The sequence below is a fragment of the Giraffa tippelskirchi genome, chromosome 3 (genome assembly GCF_054371585.1).
Source record: "Giraffa tippelskirchi isolate mGirTip1 chromosome 3, T2T-mGirTip1v1.2.pri, whole genome shotgun sequence".
Lineage (NCBI taxonomy): Eukaryota > Metazoa > Chordata > Mammalia > Artiodactyla > Giraffidae > Giraffa > Giraffa tippelskirchi.
Genome location: NC_137277.1, coordinates 38,816,702 through 38,837,927, shown reverse-complemented (window position 1 = coordinate 38,837,927; position 21,226 = coordinate 38,816,702). Strand labels below are relative to the sequence as shown.

General features: G+C 38.7%; 1 protein-coding gene across 3 annotated transcripts; it reads left to right on the top strand.

Moving 5' to 3' along the window:
* The first annotated feature begins 14 nt into the window (after window positions 1-14).
* On the top strand, window positions 15-20,613 carry ASPA (aspartoacylase). Of its 3 annotated transcripts, none has more exons than XM_081579952.1 (8): window positions 15-142; window positions 1,577-1,614; window positions 4,676-4,930; window positions 8,647-8,842; window positions 10,209-10,302; window positions 13,170-13,277; window positions 17,208-17,317; window positions 19,787-20,613. In XM_081579952.1, exons 3-8 carry the CDS (start codon window positions 4,695-4,697, stop codon window positions 19,982-19,984), a joined length of 942 nt encoding a protein of 313 aa, XP_081436078.1. In that variant the 5' UTR covers window positions 15-142; window positions 1,577-1,614; window positions 4,676-4,694; the 3' UTR covers window positions 19,985-20,613. The 3 variants fall into 3 exon arrangements, with proteins under 3 accessions (XP_081436078.1, XP_081436077.1, XP_081436079.1); XM_081579951.1 differs by having other exon boundaries at window positions 15-147; XM_081579953.1 differs by lacking the exon at window positions 15-142 and adding an exon at window positions 1,168-1,233.
* The last annotated feature ends 613 nt before the right edge of the window (window positions 20,614-21,226 follow it).

Here is a 21,226-nt window from a genome sequence, read left to right as displayed (position 1 = left end):
GCACCTCGCCACGCCCCCTTCGGCGCGGGCGCAGAGGCGACCACCTGGGTGCGCGGCAACGTGGCGTCATCGCTTTGGTGGACAAGGAGAGAAAAACTAGAGCAAGGAAACATGAACGCGCCTCTCCTTGCATTCTCACACTGTGGGGTACTTGGCATAGGGAAGGCTCTGCCTCTTTAGATTTTCGCCCGTAGAGGGACAAGCCTTTTCACTATAGTTGCCTGTGGTGCTCAGCCAGTCTTCACCCCAGCTTCGTCTGGAAGTTGGGCCCAGGGCTGATCACCCAACTCTGTTCCCACACCCCGAGGTCATTTTTTAAGTTCTAGACATCAGTTTGTGAGATGCTGGTGGCTCCCTGGAGTGTGCCTAGAATAGAAGAACTCAAGGGCCATAGACCTCAAAGCCAGGCCAGAGGGATCTTGCTTGGTCTGGCCGAGTTTCAGAGTAAGGTCAAGCAGATGGGACATGGAGTCTCCAGGAGGCTGGGAGAGCTGAGGCCTGGGTTTGAAGACAGCCCCGCTCAGGAAGGCGGGGCCAGTGCTACACAAGCTTGGGAAGGGAAACAGCACATGCCTTAGAGATCCGGGACCCCAGAGAACAGAGGGAAGGTGCAGTGACCCAGGCTCTGGCCCTCAGCTATTGGATTGCCCCTCTCTGGTCCTTTAATCTTGGACAAGTTACCCTCTCTAAACCTACGTTTCCTGCCTCAGTAAAATAGCAATAATAATACTTACTTAATTGCCCTGAAGATATTAAAAGAGAAAATGAACAGTTCTGGCACACAGTAAATGATCAGTAAATGTTAGCCCTTTTTAATAACAGTGGCTGCCATTTATTGAGTACTTACTGGAGGCCAGGAATAATAATTCTACTTCTCTCTGGGTTCAAAGACCATGTTTTGCTGTTACCCTGTCTTCTGACCATTTGGAGACTAGGGGAGATGAAGGGAAGGAGTGCAGAGGGGCCCAGAGATGACGGGAAGGTTGTTAGTAAAGTCCTAAGAGTATGAGTGAAAGTGACTCAGTCATGTCCGACTCTTTTTCGACCCTGTGGACTGTATATACAGTCCATGGAATTCTCTAGGCCAGAATACTGGAGTGGGTAGCTCTTCCCTTCTCCAGGGGATCTTCCCAACCCAGGGATCAAAACGGGGTCTCCCACATTGCAGGTGGATTCTTTACCAACTGAGCTCTCGGGGAGCCTTCCAGACTGAGTGACTTTCACTTCACAAGGGTATGAGACCATGAGATATATTAGTAGTTTCTTTGAAGATTAGGTCAAAGAGAATATTAGGGGTTAGGATTAGAGGTAGATTGAGACCAGATGATAAATATTCAACCTCATCGTGAGACAGTGACAGCTAAAAGGAGTCTCAGTTTGAATACTATCAGTTCTCTGAATTTCTCGAAAAGAACTAGACTAATAAAAATTTGTAGTTTTTGTAGGGTTCAGATATTTAGAGTGCTTTGGGAAACAGGGAGTTAAAAATCTTTCGGAAGTTAACTTGGTATAAGAGTATGAAAAGCCTCTGTTGCTCTAGTTCTAAGGAAATGCTCTCCTTTTTTTTCTAATAAAGCTTTCCACAGAAGACAAACTCTGTGCACAATAAACAAGGTAAGTATAGGACAGAATTATTACAATTCGTTAACTCTCAAAAAAAAGTTATTCATTTTGACATGTAAAGGAGACTTTATGAATGTTAGATGTGCTTCAGAGTGTTGATCTGTTAAAATTCCATAAAACAAGCCTCGAAATGCAAGTCATTTGTGCCAGCTACAAGTACATAGCTGAAGCAGCATTTCCAGAGGGACTAGGGCAAAGGACAGAACTAACCAGAAATTGGCAGAAGAGAAGCAAAACATAATCGAGTGTTAATAATTTACCATAGTTACTGCTCTTGAAACCAAAGTAACTAAATAATACGATCACCATCTGTTTACATTTATGCTTGATTTCTGCATCTCTGCACTGAAGTGTTCAGTGTACATGGATGTGGACAGAAAATCAAAAGCTACAGGGTTTTTTTTCTGAAATTAGAACAGCAATTTCAATGTGTGCATTTTAATTTTATTGTTACGCTTTCTCTGAATTATAATTCTTAAAGGAAGAAAACAGGTATTGGTGTATTAACTATTTTGAAGCATTCACATTTTATATTTCCATCATGTGTTTTGTTTGTAAGCTTATTTGTTTCCTGAGCACACTGTTGTGACTATTTATGTGAATTTGGAAAGAGCAAAATTAGAATTTTGGGGAAAGCCAAAAATAACAGGAACACCGTATTGTTCTGTGAAAAACACTGGACTTGGATTCAGAAAACTTGGATCTCAGGCCTGGTTTTCTCCTGGAAACTCGGCAACTTAACCAGATTAGTCTTTTTTTCTCTTACCACTGCACTGGGGATGTCAATTGCTAACTCTTCCTATTGCCTAAAGTGGATATGTGAATAAACTGAGAAAACAGATGGCAAAAAACTTTTTAAATTAAACTACTCTGTAGTTGTAAGGAATCACTCTTGTACTCCTTCTGAATGATCTCCCATTACTAGTACATAATGTTTTCAGTACTGGAACATATTTGACTTTCTGGGTGATTGAGCATGAAATCAAATCAGATATGGCTCAGACTCATTTCTCCAAAAGAATGTAATCATCTTAGTACAGTATTCTTCACAGTTTCCCCTAATAAGACCCCTTCTTGAGTAACACATTCCAGTGGAGAGTCTCTGGTGCCAGTAAATTAGACTGTGTCTGTATAAACTCTTATAATCTGGTTAGTATATAGAGCATGTCTCAAGACATTTTCGGGTATTACAATGTCTTGAATATTACTAATAGTTGTTTGTCTTTTAGTATTCAGGCAAAAAGAGGAAGATCCCTAAGAAAGTCGACACAGAATTGCTAATAACTTCATGAGAAAGAAATTAAAGTGTTTCCAAAAAAAGTCATGTTTCAAAGTAACTTTTTAAGACCCAGTGATCTCTGATTTGGTTCTTGTGTCTCTAACCATGGGAAAGCTTTCTGAAAGAAAGGATAAAAAAAAACCCAGTGTGATGTATAATCTCCAAAAAATTACTTGAGTCAGCTTAATAATATGGTAGTAGGTTCAGTATTTTAATTCACTATTTAGAATTCTAGGTCCTTTATCCCAAGTCCACATAGTTTATACTGCAGACTGTGTATGGAGGTGCAGAGCCGGTGGTAACTTTGCCTAAAGTTGTACAGTGGTAACGTGTTCCAGTCTGAGCACAGGCTGACCGGGGCTTGCATCTGTCTGCTCACTCCAGTGCTGCCAGTGAGCACTGGATTGCATGCTCCTCTCTCCCTGTCATTGTCACTCTTCCTACTTCTGTGGTGGCTTATTTGATGCCTTACTAGTTCTACACACTGATAATTGATGTGTTAAATGTTGTAAGGGAAACCATGACCCTGCTCAGCTTGACCACTTGTCCAGTGGATGGGCCTGTGGCACCTGAGTGGATTGGCCATCCTTTCCAAAGCACAGATGATGCCCCCAAAATGACGCAGGTGACATTTACAAGTCATGGGTTCTGAAGAGGCTCAATTACTGAAAAGTCTGAGGTTCTGAATCAAAGTGAGTATCTTTAATCAACACTCACAAACTATGTACTATGCTGGTTGGAGGCCAAAGGTCAGTGTTATTATACTACACTGTAATTGGAGGGAGGGGAGGGCCAGCCAGTCCATCCTGCTGTTGTAAGAAGCCGTTCAGTTGCATAAAGTTCTTAGATACACAAAGACAGGCTTTGGTACTGAAACTGAAGAAATTGTGTACTCAAACATCTTCACAGCTTCTACTGGACATATTTTTTCTTTAGGAATGAAGGAATATCCTCCCATTTTTGATCCATTCTTTTATGTCAGTTCTATAAAACTGCATGTAACTTTATATTTTAAAAAGATTCTTAAGTATTTAATATTCTGCTAATTTGATTTTGACTTATAAATGTCAGTTCAATTGAGGGTTTTATGTTTTACTATGTTAAAAAGGAAAAAGTGTACATTTTTAAGGATTTTTTGTGAATAAATTTAATGCACTGAAAATAAAAAAAAAAGAAAGGAGAGTGGTTGCAGAGGAGTTCTCTGAGGATCTGCCGCTGGCTGTTTATAGAGCTGAAATTCAGATGCCTTCAGAAGATAAATAGGGCCTGAACTCATTTCAGAGAAGAAATGGTTTTAAGCAGAAATATAAATATTGAATAATAAGATGCATACTATGGGCCAGTCTTTTATATTTTTGAGGATAAGAAAAGTGTAATCTGTTTTTACTACCACAAATAATCATGAAAACACTGTTAGAAAACATTCTGGCTAAAGAGAAAGCAGAAGTTTTGCTTAAGTGTGAGATGGTAACTTATTATTGCATTTAGGTCTACCGACCATTTGAGGGAGTTAGAAGTTAAAGTAAACAGCTGCATCTCTAGTTGATCTCTGCATATTTTAACCCAAATATGGTAAAGGGCAGGGCTAAAGAAGGGAGTATCCCTATAATAAACAGAGCTCAGAACTTCTAACAGAAAATTAAAATATACTCCACTCAAGAGAAGTCTGTACTTTGCACTTAGGTTCAAGTCTCATTTAGATTTAAATTTCTAAACTTTGCTTAAGAAATTAAGTTTTCTTTGATCTCCTCTCTTCTGAATTGCCGAAATCAGATAAACCTACTTGACAAAAATGACTTCATGTCACGTTGCTGAAGACCCTATAAAAAAGGTGGCTATCTTTGGAGGAACTCATGGGAATGAACTAACAGGAGTATTTCTAGTTAAGCATTGGCTGGAGGACAGCACTGAGATTCAAAGAACAGGGCTGGAGGTAAAAGCATTTATTACCAACCCAAGAGCAGTGAAGAAGTGCACCAGATATATTGACTGTGACCTGAATCGAGTTTTTGACCCTGAAAATCTTGGGTAAGACTATATTTTGTGTTGTGTGTGTGCACATGCACACGTGTGTTTGTATGTGTGTGAAAAGTAGTATGTGTGGAAGCACATGTATATACATATGATATTCATGTTCACACAGAATTGCTATTGTGAATAAGATCACTTTCACTTTTAGTCATACTATATGATGAATTAATTACCTAAACTGGACATTCATGTACTCTTTAACAAACTTTTTTAAACATCAGACACTTCTTAACTGATTTACTTTTTAAAATATATTCTATCTAGACTGGGACAACAAATAACAAAGGAACAAAGGTTTTTATTTTTAAATTGTATCTTTAAAGAAAGAGATTTAATAAGTCTTTTGCATTAAATTAATATGTGACCGCTATGCTTAGGTACATATTTTTTAGCTTTCTAGGTGATTCACTACTGTGTTTTTTGCAACTATGTTTTGGTAGTTCCTGAAGTTCTGTTAAGAAAAGTGTAATATTTCAGTTAATGTTTGTTTAATGAAAGAGTGAATAAATGACCATCATCAGAAAACATTAGGCCGCTCTGTGATCTGAGGAGTACATGGACTACCTTCAGTAGTGGGTCTCTGAGACTTGAATTTTCTGAATTTAAATGATAGCTGATGATACATTACATATAGTGTATACAATCATAATGCTCTATGTCATTATTTTTGCCTTTGTTTACATCATTGTAGCTACTCCTGTAGATATATAGGCCTCTAAGCTTTTTACCACTTCTTTTATTTACATAAAAATATTATTAAACACCTACTCTTCATGGGGCACTGTGCCAGATACTTTTGGAATACAAAGTTGTGTACAAAATGGTTTCTGCTCTCAATGAGCTAACAGACTAAGCTACAAGCTAAGATATAAGTCATGCCCAGCAACAACCAATGTAACACTGTTTCATATACTCATTTTCTATTAAATCCTGTTTTGAGTTTAAAGAGTTGCTTTAATCTCATCACAGATCAAAAGATGGTTACTACATTTATACAAATTTGCCTCACTTTATGGAATAAATTTTCTGGGGCAATTATACATTAGTCATAGCTTGCATATCAAACCATATTTTTACTAACATAAATTTTAAATTCAAACATGCTTTATATTCATGACTGAGATTATGTCAACACATTAAGGTTTATCTATTCACCTAAAATAGCTATTAACTAACTCTTACATTACCACTAAAGATTTGTTGAAGAATAACTTTTAGTTGGCATGTTGACTTGCCAAATAACTCTGAAATGGACTAGATTGAGTTTTCTTATTATGCACTTATTAAGCACTCGGTGGCTTGCATTTCAATGAGAGTATTTTAAATTAAACTCACTTTCTACTTCTTATATTTAACACTTATCAGAGGCTGGACAGTTTTTTTTCAGGGTGTTTATGGAAACTTATAAGATAGATTAGTCAATTACCTTCTCCCATCCTCCATCTCCTAAATTGTGCTGCTTTTCCTGTATTCCTCATCTCAGTGATGTCACCATTACCCACTAAATCACTTGTGGAAATCATCTTAGAACCTTCCACATTCTTTATTCCCTACATCTGCTGCTGCTGCTAAGTCGCTTCAGTCGTGGCCGACTCTGTGCGACCACATAGATGGCAGCCACCAGGCTCCACCGTCCCTGGAGTTCTCCAGGCAAGAACACTGCATCTACAGCTAGTGGGTTACTAAATCTTCCAATTTTTCAAATACTGAATAGATGTTTATTATCTTTCAGGACATCATTTCTTGACTCTGAGCACCTGGGTAGCTGGTGGTGTCATTTACTCACATGGGGGAGAAGGAGAAGCAAATCAGTTGTGGCAAGGAGGGAGGAACTCATGGAGTTGTGGCATTAATTAACTTTTAAAGTGCATCTGTAGCCTTTGGGCTTCCCAGGTGGCACTAGTGGTAAAGAAAGTGTTAGTCACTCAGTTATGTCCGACTCTTTGTGACCCCATGGACTGCAGCCCACCAGACTCCCTTGTCCATGGAATTCTCCAGGCAAGAATACTGGAGTGGGTAGCCATTTCCTCCTCCAGGTGATCTTCCCGATCGAGGGATTGAACCCAGGTCTCCCGCATTGCAGGCAGACTCTTCTGACTGAGCCACCAGGGGATCAGTGGTAAAGAACTCGCCTGCAAATTCAGGAGACATAAGAGGTGTGGGTTTGATCCCTGGGTCGGGAAGATCCCCTGGAGGAGGGTATGGCAACTCACTCCAGTATTCTTGCTTGAAAAATCATATGGACAGAGGAGCCTGGTGGGCTACAGTCCGTAGGGTCACAATACTTCTGAAGCGACTTAGCCCGCACACACATATGCATGTAACCTTTAGGAACTATCTGGTTGCTTGCAATAGAAATCTGAAAACAATGACTTAAACAAATAAGGGTTTCTTTTCCACAAATAATAAGTCCAGAGGTAGGCAGTCCAGGCAGGTACAGTGGCTCAGTGATATCATAAAGGCCACAGACTTCTCCTGTCTTCCCACTGTGCTGTGCTTAGTCGCTCAGTGTCCCACTCTTTGCGATCCCACAGACTGTAGCCCTCCAGGCTCCTCTGTCCATGGGGTTTTTCCAGGCAAGAATACTGGAGTGAGTTGCCATACTCTCCTCCAGAGGATCTTCGCAACCCAGAGATCAAAGCCAGGTCTCCCACATTGCAGGCAGATTCTTTACCATCAGAGCTATCAAGGAAGCCCAAGAATACTGGAGTGAGTAGCCTATCCTTTCTCCAGGGGATCTACCCGACCCAGGAATCGAACTGGGGTCTCCTTCATTGCAGGTGGATTCTTTACCAGCTGAGCTACCAGGGAAGCCCCAGTCTTCCCACTGCACTAGCCTTAATATGCAGCTTTTGTCTTCATTACTTTTCTTCATAGCTGAAAAACTGCTGCTCCAATTTCTTGATTGCATTCCAGGCAAGAATTACTCAGGCACAAACTGTAGGTCTTTTGAAGATGCTAACAAAAATAGTTAGAGAATAGAAATAAATGGAATTATAGAGAAATATTGTTGAATGCTTTCATGAGAAAAATAAATTTTAATTATCATGTACATTAAGAAAAAATGTATCCTAACCATTGAGGTTGGAGGTAGAGGGGAGCAGGTAGAGACTCATTTGAGAATTCAATAAAAAATATCAACCCTCATCCTAGAAAAATGCATATATGCATATACCTGCAATGTTTTGCATTTTCACAGGGTTTTGAGACTCTTCTCTGTAAACCTTGACCCTGGACCACTAGTGGGTCCTAGAATCACTTAAGAATCCCTGATAAGATGATGTGAGCTCCTAAGTTTGACTGTTCTTGTGCACTAGAATTAGCTAGAGTGTAAAAAATAATAGGTGCGTTTGATGGTCTAGCTTCATTATAGCCCAGTGCACTTAACTACTAAGGGACTCTTGATTAAATTAATGGATGAATTTCATTCAGAGTTAAAGTCAAATGATAAATTCTTTGAAATGTCCTTCCTGTGATCAGCCACATAAATGAACTATTATTTGCAAGCATGTCAATGCAACATTACTTGGAATAAAACAGAGGGGAAAATGTAGTTTTTCATTGATAAAGTTTGCAAATAAAGTTCCCCTTCCCTCAGAGGTTTTTCATATTAAAGGTTTGGTGCCAGGTTTTTTATATACTGTGTTATCATTGTATATTTATGTTATCTTAGCTACAGGTGTTGTTAATCTTTTTCTTTCTGCTAATAACAGCAAAAAAAAATCAGAGGATTTGCCATATGAAGTGAGAAAGGCTCAAGAAATAAATCATTTATTTGGTCCAAAAGATAGTGAAGATTCCTATGACATTATTTTTGACCTTCACAACACTACTTCTAACATGGGGTGCACTCTTATTCTTGAAGATTCCAGGAATGACTTTTTAATTCAGATGTTTCATTATATTAAGGTAATGTCAATGTTATTAATTTACAAGTTAGCCTAGGACCTATAATTTTAAGTTGATTATAGATGTTGAAACAACCAGAAAAGGGTGAGGATGGAGGGTCCAAGAGAAATGGGGGGCTGAGGGGAGCACCAGAATAGAAGTAGCAGTGACAGGCAGAAGAAAAGGAGAAGAAATGAGCAAAATAATAAATATAATGAAAAAATAATAAAACATATGAATCATTGTGTCTGTAAAATTTTAAATCTTTTATTAAGACTATAACAGTAATCATGGGTTTTTCAGTAAAATTAATACCAAAATTTTGAAGTGGTTGAAGTGGCTCAATTACAGTTTTAAGAAGCTTAAAAGATAGTCATTTAATGTTGACTAAAGACCAACGATAAAAAGATTGACTGTCTTTAGCCCTGTCCTTGTCTCCATTTGATTCATATACCCCAGCATACATCTGATCTTTCGGTTCATATATAGCTAATCATCTTAAGGCTCAGAAATCTACAAGATGAAAAAATCAGCAATCCAGTGCCTATAACAAGAAGAACTGCTAGAAAATAACTGTCAAGCAAAACGCAATAAACTGTATGATTATTTCTATGTAATGGATAGCCTTCCTTCCAGAGAGCTAGCATGAGCTAGTATGATTTAATGAAAAGTATGTGACCCCTATAGCCAGTACCTGGGTTCAAATCCTGATTTTCTCACCCGCTAACCTTGAACAAGATAATCAACTTCCTTGCTTTCCTTGTTTTATAAAATTGGCATAATAACAACAGCTATCCCATATGACCGTTATAAGCCTTAAATAAGAAAAAAAAATTCTTAATGCATTTAGCTGAGTGCTTTTAGCAGATAGTAAGGATTAACTATTATTTTTGTTTCCTTGAATTAGTGACATTGACTAGATAGTAGTTCTGGTATGAGATCATAATGCAGTATGTTTGTTGCTCTTTGAAGGGAGAACTGAATACTTTGTATGCTGCCAAGAGGCCTGTCTTGAATTATTCAGATAAGTGGGGGAGTTACCATCTGTAGAGACCTGGCCCACAAGGGTAGAAACAGAATTCTTTAAGAGACCCATAGCAAGCTAAATACTCAGTGTAACCAGTGATGAAAACAAAAATAACGAAAGCCATTCAGAGGAAGAATTTATTCATATACTTTGTTCATGGTTCTGGAGAATTGTTTAATGTACATTTTATCCAGAAAGTTACATATAATCCAATTTTATATGTAGTTGGAGTTTAGAATGTGTTTCATAAAGTTGTCTTACTAATCCTAGTTGATGAAGTTAAACATACTGAAGGCATTATTGACTCTGACAAGGCATATGGTCTTTACATAATAAGAACGTGTTTTAAATTCTTTTCAGACGTCTTTGGCCCCATTACCCTGCTATGTTTACCTTATTGAGCATCCTTCTCTCAAATATGCAACCACTCGTTCTATAGCCAAGTATCCTGTTGGTAAGTCACATTTCCCACTGTCACAGTTAAACAAAATATATCTGAGATGAAACTCTGAGAAAACTAATTTAAAGACTATTTGCAGCTACTTTGCTTATCATTATGGCTTATAATTGTCAAGTAATAAGCAAACTATCCCCAGGCTGTCTCCAACTATATCAGATTTCCTCACTTTCATTGACCAACTTTCTACATTCCAGAAAGAAGCACTGAGCTAAAGGAATTTGAGTCTTTTGTAATGGGTAGTAAGCAACCTGCTTTTTGCTCAAGCAAGACACCAGCCCTATCTTCGAAGGGTATTCACTGTACAGAATTCTTAAAACAATAATCTGGAGCCAAGGCAGTCAGTATCTTGCTGTCAAGACATGCAGAAATACAGAAGACCCATGGAAAATTCTCTCCCAGCATCCCTCTTAGCACCTGCTTTGCAGTAGAGTCTCTGATAACCTGTGTTTCTTATCCATTCACTTGTTTGCCCTGTCAGTTACTGAGCTGTGAATTTGTCTTTACCTTCTGGTAACTTCCAGCACACAGGCTTGCACTCTCATACACCCTCTCCAACAGTCTCTTTTTTTCTACATTCCATTCTCATTCCTGAGTGACATACTAGCATAATTGTTTGCAGACCCCACTGTAATCATTAAAATTGCTGTTGTCCTGCAGTCCATGGGGTCACAAAGAGTTGGACACAACTTAGCGACTGAACAACAGCAACACAACTTAGAAGTAGATTTAAAGTTATCTTGGTTATTTGGTTTTTGATAATTTTGGTGCATAACCAAGGGATCAGTTGAGGCAAGTTAAGTGACCAAGTGTAGGTAATTATTTGAAACAAACCAAGTGCTTAAAAATAAAGGATAAAGATCTATGACACCAAATAAAGCATACGATTTCCAGGCCTTGGTCTATTACATTTATGAGCAATGTTGCTCTTAGCTAGAACGAATATCTGTTGATATATTTGGCTCTTAAAAATAGATCCAGGGACTTCCCAGGTAGTTCAGTGATTGAGACTCTGCCCCTCTACTGCAGGGTGCCTGGGTTTGATCCCTGGTTGGGGAATTAAGATCCTGCATGCAGTGTGGGAAAAAAAAAAATCCCACTCCTCTGAAAATAGAGCCAAACATTTCAAACGTTTCAGTGTAGGGGAATAGTAAGATCATTATAAATAATTAGAAATATTATACCTACTTTACTATATTATTTGGAATATTTTTATATTATCCAGTCATGGGCAGAGGGGACACTTAAGATCAGAGAGACACTCTCTCCAGCTCAGTATTTTGTAATACTTCTATGGCTTTAACTGCGCATCCCTGGTGGCTCAATGGTAAAGAATCCACCTGCCAATGTAGGAGTCACGAGTTCAATCCCTGGGTTAGGAAAATCCTCTGGAGAAGGAAATAGCAACCCACTCCAGTATTCTTGCCTAAGAAATCACCTGGCAGGCCATAGTTTTCTGAGGTCTCAAAAGAGTCAGACATGACTTAGTGACTAAACAGCAACAAAATGACTTTAGGTGGCACAAGATGTGTACTGTAATTTCAAGCATCATGTGCCAACATGGCAGTATCTGGTGGAAGAAAGGAGACTCCCAGGAACTCCCCTGTGGACCTTCCATTATGGCCAATTGTTCAGAACTGAGTCATATGTGCATTTTTCAATTAATTACTAGGGCTGGTGGAGTACTGTGATTGAGCAAAACTGTTCTGTGTTTACCCCTGAGTTGGAAACCCAACCAAAATCAGGACTCTGTCAGCAAGGAGTAGATGGAATGAATTTTGGGTAGGGAAGCAATAATACCTTGTACAGTACGCATACAGACATATCCACGAACACATTTTCACATATTTACAAATCATTTATGCATCTCTGCATAGCTTAGCCACACTTATACCATATTCTTAAAAATATATGCCCAAGCATATATCCAGAAAGCTAAACACAAAAGTGAAAAATGAAGATAAAAGAGAATACAGTTAAGATTTTGTGAATGGGGAAATAACAGAAGTGGGTGAAAACAGGATAGGTGGAAAAGAATGTATATGAATTGATGGAAAGGATTGGATGATGTTATATTGGTAAATGGTTTTATAAATGAATAAGGTGATGATTGGAATGATAACAGTGTGGAGACTTGGACAGGAGGGAAAGGACTAGATAAGTGGTTTAGAGAAAAATATTTTGTAGGTTTATGGAAGAATGCTTGACAACCACAGGAAGTAGACCTGATAGTATGGGAATTGATTTTATTGGGATGAGAAGAAATGAATACAGATTTTTTCCACAGAAAATTAAAACCACTGACTATCATGGCAGGATGGGTTGTTATGTTAAAGGAAAGAATATTGCTCCAGGGTCACATAGATTGTCATTTGACTTAAATCCATGGCTTGTTTAGTTTAGCTTTCTATTACTAAACAGATGTGTTTTCTCCTACAACCTGTGTTTATGACAGTTTCTTTTTGTGGTCATTTATTATTTTGTCGATATAAAGCTGTCTGCTCCTTTTATTATATTATGTAAATATATATTATTCTTTTAATATATTACCATATTATGATTTTTAAATATTTTGACAACATTGAAGGAAATTTGGAGAAAAAAGACCCACAAGACCTTACTACTATAACACAACTCTTTGATTTTCTTATGTTCTCTCCCAGTCTTTATTTTCTATGCATATAACTTGTAAATGTTCTGCTTTATTTATTGCCTAACATTATGTCTCACATATTTTCCATTATGCTACATGGTCTGCCTTTTTAACCATTTTTAATGATGCAATTCTAGATCTTGATGTATGAAAATGCTCAATCTTATCTTCTAACACATGTAAATGTGACTATCTCCCCTTCTGTACCTAGGTATAGAAGTTGGTCCCCAGCCTCAGGGGGTTCTGAGAGCTGATATTCTAGATCAGATGAGAAAAATGATTAAACATGCTCTTGATTTTATACATAATTTCAATGAAGGTAAGTAGTAGGCAGAAATTATTTCTTTAATTGTTAGCTTGTGTGTGTGCAAATAAACCAGGAAAGGAAGATGAGATGGAGTAAACATAATGACTTAAACCACTAAATATTGAAATAACAATGGGACCTAGGTCAAATTTGCCACATTTGTGATATTAGTTTTTTTTTTTATTTAATCATCTCAGCCATTCTTCAATGACCAATGTAGACACATTAAAGAAAAGCAACTACCAAATAAAGTTTCACAAATGAAATGCTCGTTTTCCTGTTAATGTCCATTTTGAAAAGCAAATACCAGGAAATACAGATGTCCAATAAACAGATGAAAAGATGTCCAATATCACTAGTAGTCAGAGAAATGCAAATTAAAATACAAAACCATTTTCTGCCATTAGATTGGGGAAATAATCTCTTTTCTGCCTTGGATAAACACCTGGAGACCTGTGAATGAATTCTGAATACATACTTCAGGAGAACCATCTTATAGTAGAGGTTAGCTAAGGAGATAATTCAGAATATTGAAGAGTTTGAAAACCATAATAAAAATAATCCCAAGGATACACAGAGAAGTTCAGTTTACAGAGTACCTTCACATGTATCCTCATGTATGTGACGATATTTGAGTGCTGGCTGATAAAATTAAAGGCACTTAGACTGGCAAAAAGGAGTCTTAAGGCCAATTTTATTTTAGAGTTTAAGAAGTGTTATATTGGAAAGGAATTAGGCAAGTTTTCTGTGACTCAGAGGGCAGAATAGAATCTGTGGGATAGTGTTATCTAAGGACAGAAATTTCTGATTAACAAAGCTGACCAACAGTGGAACAGACCACACTTTGTGAGGCTGTTCAAGCAGGAGCAAGATGACTACTTAGCCAGAAAGATACAGAGAATATTGAAGCATTAATGGAAGTTAAGCATTTGAGAGTCATTCCAGCTCTGAGATTCTAAAGTAGCAAAAACATGTTCCTTTGTGTTCTACCACTTTCTTCTTTCCTCCCAATGGACCTTCTGGTTTAAAGAAATGGTATCTGATGTTTCTGTCTTCATCTTGGAAGATTTGGTAAATTATAAAAATGGCCACAAATTCTTCCCTTCCGTGCTTCCATGTCCTAGCTAGAGGTAGAGTCTGTTTTCCTACCACCTGGATCTGGCTTGGCCATGTGACATGTTTTATACCACAGAAGAGATTTGAAAAGAACTTGCATGTTGGGGCTTGCTGTCTTGCTGCTCTTAGGAACCTTGCACTGTCATTTTGTAGATCAGTTCACCTAGGCTGCTGGATGATACAAGACCATGAGGCTGAAGACTGAGACCTCCCAGCCAATAGTTCTGCAGCTCCAGCTGAGGGCCCATCAAATGCCCAGATATGAGAGCAAAGTCATCTTAGATCATCCAACCTCCTGCTGACCTGCCTGCTCACCACAAATGCATGAGCAAGCCAATTAGAAATCAGCTGGTCCAGCCTAGACCAGAGGGACTGCCCAGCCAAGCCACAGAGTCATGAGCTAAACTAGAGGGTTGTTGTTTTACGCCACAAAATTCTGGCATAACATATTATGCAGCAAAAGCAAACTGGTACAGAAGTGATGGTAGGATATCTGAATTCCACCCCAGCTGCACTTTCTGCACTAAGGGGAAAGGAAGATTTTCCTTTGGATTGCAACCATAGCACACTGTGGGCTCTATGCTGGATGAAAGTTCATCCTGTTTATTCAGAGGTTGCCCAGTATAAACGTAAACTACCCCTTTTCCAAGTTTCTGGGCACTGGGTTGTTTAATGCTGCTGCAGCATTGTAAGTTTCACTCCACTATGGGCAGACTGGCTATATCCCAATATCTCACTGTTCAAGAGCTGCCCAGATGTTTAACATACTTAGTTAAGAGGAGGAGCACAATGGTAAAGTCATCTAACCTGCTGAACGTCCTCCTGAAGTTACACAATCACAGGATGTCAGAGCTGGAAGGGGCCCTCCAAGATAAACTGATGTGAAACCTTCATCTATCAGGTAAAGAAGGTGAGCATCGAGAAGTTAAGCATCTTGCTCAGGTTGACACAGCTGGGAGATTAGAGCACAGGTGTCCTGACTCTCATTCCTGGCCTCTGTCTCTCCCCTGCACTGACTTTTTAAGTTCTGCTTTCCACCTCTGTCCTGCCTCAGTGTACTTGTGGACCCTGTGCTGGTAGGGATCATTCAATAACATCCTTTGGTTTAGTGTTGTTGTGAACATCCTTAACTAAAATTTTATGGAGCCATATAAGACCCTGAATAGCCAAAGCAGTCTTGAGAAAGGGGAACAAAGCTGGAGGCATCACACTTCTGGACTTCAAAGTGAAAGTCATTCAGTTGTGTCTGTCTCTTTGCGACCCCTTGGACCATACAATCCATGGAATTATCCAGGCCAGAATACTGGAGTGGGTAACCGTTCCCTTCTCCAGGGGATGTTCCCAACCCAGGGACAGAACCCAGGTCTCCCACATTGCAGGTGGATTCTTTACCACCTGAGCCACCAGGGAAGCCCCCAACTTCATATTACAAAGCTGTTGTAATTAAGCCATATAGTGTTGGCATAAAAACAGACACACAGATCAATGGAATGGAGTGGAGAGCCCAGAAGTAAACCCATGTATATATGGTCAATTAATAAACAACAATGGAGCAAAGAATCTACAGTGGAGAAGGGGCAGTCTCTTCAATAAGGGGTATTGGGGAAATTGGACAGCTACATGCAAAAGAATGAAACAACCACTATCTTAAAGACCATACACAAAAATTAACTCAAAATGGATTAAAGACTTGAACATAAGAACTGAAACTATAAAACATATAGAAGAAAACATAGGCAGTGAGCTTCCTGTAATAAGTATAGGTCTTGGCAATTTTTTGAATCTGACACCAAAATTAGAAGCAACAAAGGCAAAAATAAATGAGACTACGTCAGACTAAAAGCTTCTGCACAGCAAAGGAAACCATCAACAGAGTGAAAATACAATCTACTAAATGGGAGAAAATATTTGCAAATTATATATCTGATAAGGCACTAATATTCAAAATATATAAAGAACTCATACAACTCAATAGTAAAAAAAAAAAATACTGATTTAAAAATGAGCAGAAGGTCTGAATAGACATTTTTCCAGAGAAGACATACAGATGGCCAACAGACACATGAAAAAAGTGTTTGTTCTACATCATTAGTCACCACAGAAATTAAAATCAAAACCATAATGAGAGGGGAAGGGGGTAGGATGAAATGGGAGATCAGGATTGATGTATGTACACTACCATGTGTAAAACAGATAGCTGGTGGGAACCTGTGGTGTAGCTCAGGGAGCTCAGCTCAGTGCTCTCTGGTGACCTAGATGGGCGGAATGGGGCAGTGGGGTGGGAGAGAGAGCTGAGAGACCAGGGTTATTTGTATATGTATAGCTGATTCACCTCATTGTGCAGCAGAAACACAACGTTGAAAAGCAACTATACCCCAGTAAAAAATTAAATTAAAAAATAAATTATAAAAAACCATAATAAAATATCACCTCTCTCCTCTTAGAATGGCTATTATCAAAAAACAAGAAATAAGTTATGTTGAAGATATGGAGAAAAGGGAACCCTTAGGCCCTACTGGTGGGAATCTAAGTCGGTGCAGCTGCTATGGAAAACAGCATAGAGGTTCCTCAAAAAATTAGAAATAGGATTACCATATGATCCCAGCAATTCCTCTTCTGGGTGAAATTGTGTTTTATGTACTTTCTGAATGTTATATTTCACAATAAAATGGTTTAAAAGCAAAAAAGATACTGTGTTCTCCCTATAACTGTTTTCAGTTTTTGGTTGTTCTTCATTTTTTTGAAGTATCAACTTCCCTTTTATCAGGAGTTTTTTTTTTTAGTTGCTATTTATATTTATTTGTTTATTTATTTATTTTGCCACAGGAAAAGAATTTCCTCCCTGTGCTATTGAAGTCTATAAAATACTGGAGAAAGTTGATTATCCCAGGAATGAAAGTGGAGAAATTGCTGCTATTATCCACCCTAAACTGCAGGTAAGGGTTACTATTTCTTTTAAATATTCAAAATAATGATGCCCTACCTTTGAGTGGAGGGATTCCCAGGTGACTCAGTGGTAAAGAATCCACCTGCCAATGCAGGAGACACAGGAGATGTGGGTTCAATCTCTGGGTTGGGGAGATCCCCTAGAAGAGGAAATGGCAACCCACTCTAGTATTCTTGCCAGGGAAATCTCATGGACAGAGAAGCCTGGCAGGCTACAGTCCACAGGTTTGCAAAGAGTCGGACACAACTGAGCATGCTCGCAGCTCTGAGTAGACCTTTACAGACTGGTGGTTCAGACGGTAAAGAATCTGCTTGCAACGCAGGAGACCCTGGTTCAGCCCCTGGGTCGGGAAGATGCCCTAGAGAAGGAAATGGCTATCAACTCCAGTATTCTTGCCTGTAGAATCCCATGGACAGAGGAGCCTGGCTGGCTACAGTCCATGGGGTTGCAAAGAGTCGGATATGACTGAAGGACTAACACTTAACAGTCCATTAAGCATTTTACATATGTGAGTTCCTCAATAGATGGTCTCAAAAACACTGCAGTCTAGAAAAGGTATTCAGATCATCGCTGAGTAAATATTTATGGAGTAAATCCTGTGCTGGCTCTGGAGGTACATCAACGAATATGGTTTACATAAACCATATGTGGAACTTATAGTCTAAATAAGTTTAGACTGAAGTCTAAACTGTGGTCTTGAAATGAAGATAATCAGATGCTATAACAGAATAATGAGGTGTGGATGGGGGTCAGAGAACATGAAATTCCTTCTTAAGTGCAATGGGTAAGAATTATTATATCTATTTTAATATAAGAAAAAGGAGGCTCAGAAATTAGATCCTTCCCACAGTCCTATAGTTATTGATGGCAGATCCAGAACAAAGGTTCTTTGCAGTTGGCCACGTGGCTACCACCTCCCTGTGATCACTACTGTAAAAGTTAGAGCAAACCAATCAGAACCTCCTCCTTTGGAATGTTTTCTGCCTTTTTTCCCTGACCCCTCAAAACCCCAGTATCTATCTGCTCTTTGTCTGGTTTGATCAATAATGGTGTAATGAAGGGGAAGAAAAGGCTCGTAGGAAAGAATAGGAAGTTTAAATCTGGAAGGGGCAGCAGTAAAAGCAGAGAGGAGCAAAGATTCTATAAAGCTAAAACATCCATCTCCCCACCTCAGAAATGGAAGGGAGCCAATGGATTGTCTAGCCTGGTGCATTCAACCCTGGAGGTACATTGCCTACAGTGCCTTTTAGAAAATAACAATGCCAGGTCCCCACTCTGGGATAATCTGATCTTATTGGTCTGGGTGATTAAAGTGGGAAACCACTGATCCAGTTCAAACTGCTATTTAATGACCCTAATGATAGTCATTCAGACTTACAACTTAATAAAGCAGCCTGCCCCAAAATACAGACTCGTGGAACAGATCCTGCTTTGTGCCTTAGTGGGATCCAGGTGGAAACTTGAAGGAGCCTGAGGCAGTGTTTTAAAGGACAGAAAGATCAAGATTGAGAACCTCTTAAATGATTCAGTTGTTATCATAATGTGGGAACACATATAGGAAATAGTCACCTATCTTGTGCTTTTCCCAGACTTGTCCCAGCCCATCCCCACCTTCTCCCACCAATCCCCACCAGAATAGAGCCATCTAGCATGCAGGCACAAGGTCACTCATTTTTTATCCCCAACAGTAGAATGTCTTATATACAGAAGACTCTTAATGAATATTTCCTAAATTTTGCTGAGTGGAATTTAACTTCAGCTAGCAAGTGATAAAATTTGCACTTAAGAACATGTGCATGTAGTTTTGGGTTTTGATATTGTAAACCTCTTCAGCAACATTCAGGTTGAACTTGATACCGAAGCAGACTAATCATGTGTCAGTTATAAAAATAAAAAGGGGAACTCTTAAAACTGCTGCCAAAACAAACTGCTCAATCTCAGTTTAGTCACATACCTCTAACTTGTCTCTTTTAAGAGAAGATAGTGCTGTCATTTTGGTTGTTTAGAACCTGACATAAGAATTTTTAAATTTATTTTTTATTGAAGTATAGTTGATTTTTTGATGGGACTTCCCTATAGCTCATACTGCAAAGAATCTGCCTGCAATGCAGGAGTCCTGGTTTGATCCCTGGTTCGGGAAGATCCTCTGGAGAAGGGAATGGCAACCCACTCCAGTATTCTTGCCTGGAAAAATCCCGTGAACAGAGGAGCCTGGTGGGCTATAGTCCATGGGGTCGCAAATAATAAGACACAACTAAGCAACTAACACTATTATTACATATAGTTGATTTACAATGTTGTGTTAGTTTCTGGTGTACAGCAAAGTGATTCAGTTATATATATTAATATATAGAGATAGATATATACATATATGTCCTTTTTCATATTCTTTTCCATTATACAATTTGTAAAGTAGGAGAAAAACCAAATGTAATTTATGTATGTTGTTTCCTGAAAGGATCAAGATTGGAAACCCTTGCACCCTGAGGATCCTGTGTTTTTAACTCTTGATGGAAAGACTATTTCATTGGGCGGAGACCAAACCGTGTACCCAGTGTTTGTAAATGAGGCCGCATATTACGAGAAGAAAGAAGCTTTTGCAAAGACGACTAAACTAACACTCAGTGCAAAAAGTATTCGCTCCTCTCTACATTAGAAATCACTTGTAGCTCACTTGTTAGAGAGTACCTTGAAAAATTCTACTAGTTTATAAGCTCCTGAAGAGCAGGATTGTGCCTTACTTATCATCATTTCCACAGCTCCTAGCCTGGTGCCTTGCACACAGTGGACATTCAGGTAAATTTCTTGAATGAATGAATGTATTAATGAATATCTTTTAAAGATATCATATGTAGCTTATTCAAAGAAATGCATTTCTTATTTCTCTATAGCTTTATATACCTTATACTTTGATAGTTTAACGTTCTTAGTAAACAGCCTTAGAATTCAAATTTTAACATCGAAACAGTCCATGGGATTGCAGGGTCAGACACAACTGACTGACTCAGAACAGCACAGCACAGATACTATATACAAAAAACTATTAACTTGAGCATAGAGTTAAATATTGTATGCTTTTAATTAATATAGAAATACTACTAGAAACTAATAGCACAGGCTCACTATTTAAAATTTTTTCACATTTGAATTAATGCTAAAGTATTAAAATCAATCAGCAGCAGTTGTGATATCTGTAGATTTTTAAATGCTCTTATGATGATGAAATGTGAATGAGAAATGAGGGCTGATTGTAAAGGTGACATTATGAATAAATCAAGAAACTCTGAATGGTCCTTTGTCCACTGAGAGTCACCCACACAAAGCATCACAAAGCATTGCTGCTCCAGCATGCCCACTTGTTCTGCGCTGACCCCAGGAAGCCAAGAGCCTCCTTCAGACCTCTCACATGCCCCCCCAGAAGCTCATGTTCTTTCCCAACTTGGAAGGCATGTCCTTCCCAGCTGTCCCTTCTTACTTTGAAAGAACTCATTTGTCCTTCTTCCTAACCAATGTATGAGAAAGTCTTTGGGCTCCAGCAGTGTAGGTGGTAAAGACAGAGCAGAGGGCAGTGGATACTAGTAGAAATGTGACCCAAACCCATCTCTGGTTCACAAATGCATTCTTTTAAGACATTCCCTCCTGTCCTAAATGCCCAAATCCCCTGCTCTCAAGATTCTTCTCCTCAAAGGTCCTTGGTCTAATTTTCCACCTCTCTCCCTCTCCAATCCTTGCAAGAGCCTCCCCTCCCCCCTCTCTTCAGCCATGGCAGCCAAGTAAAGAACGTTTTATCCCACGATTTGGACCCCAAGGAACGCGTGTTTACAGTTTCAAATATATTTACAAAATCATACTAATATTGTCATTATCTGTAACATGTATATGTCTATATATATAATTT

Excerpts from the sequence above, each read along its gene's own strand:
- ASPA (XM_081579952.1), top strand. The coding sequence starts at position 4,695 with ATGACTTCATGTCACGTTGCTGAAGACCCTATAAAAAAGGTGGCTATC. Across the intron at positions 8,843-10,208 it reads AGATGTTTCATTATATTAAG|ACGTCTTTGGCCCCATTACC; the intron begins GTAATGTCAATG and ends AATTCTTTTCAG. Across the intron at positions 17,318-19,786 it reads TTATCCACCCTAAACTGCAG|GATCAAGATTGGAAACCCTT; the intron begins GTAAGGGTTACT and ends GTTTCCTGAAAG.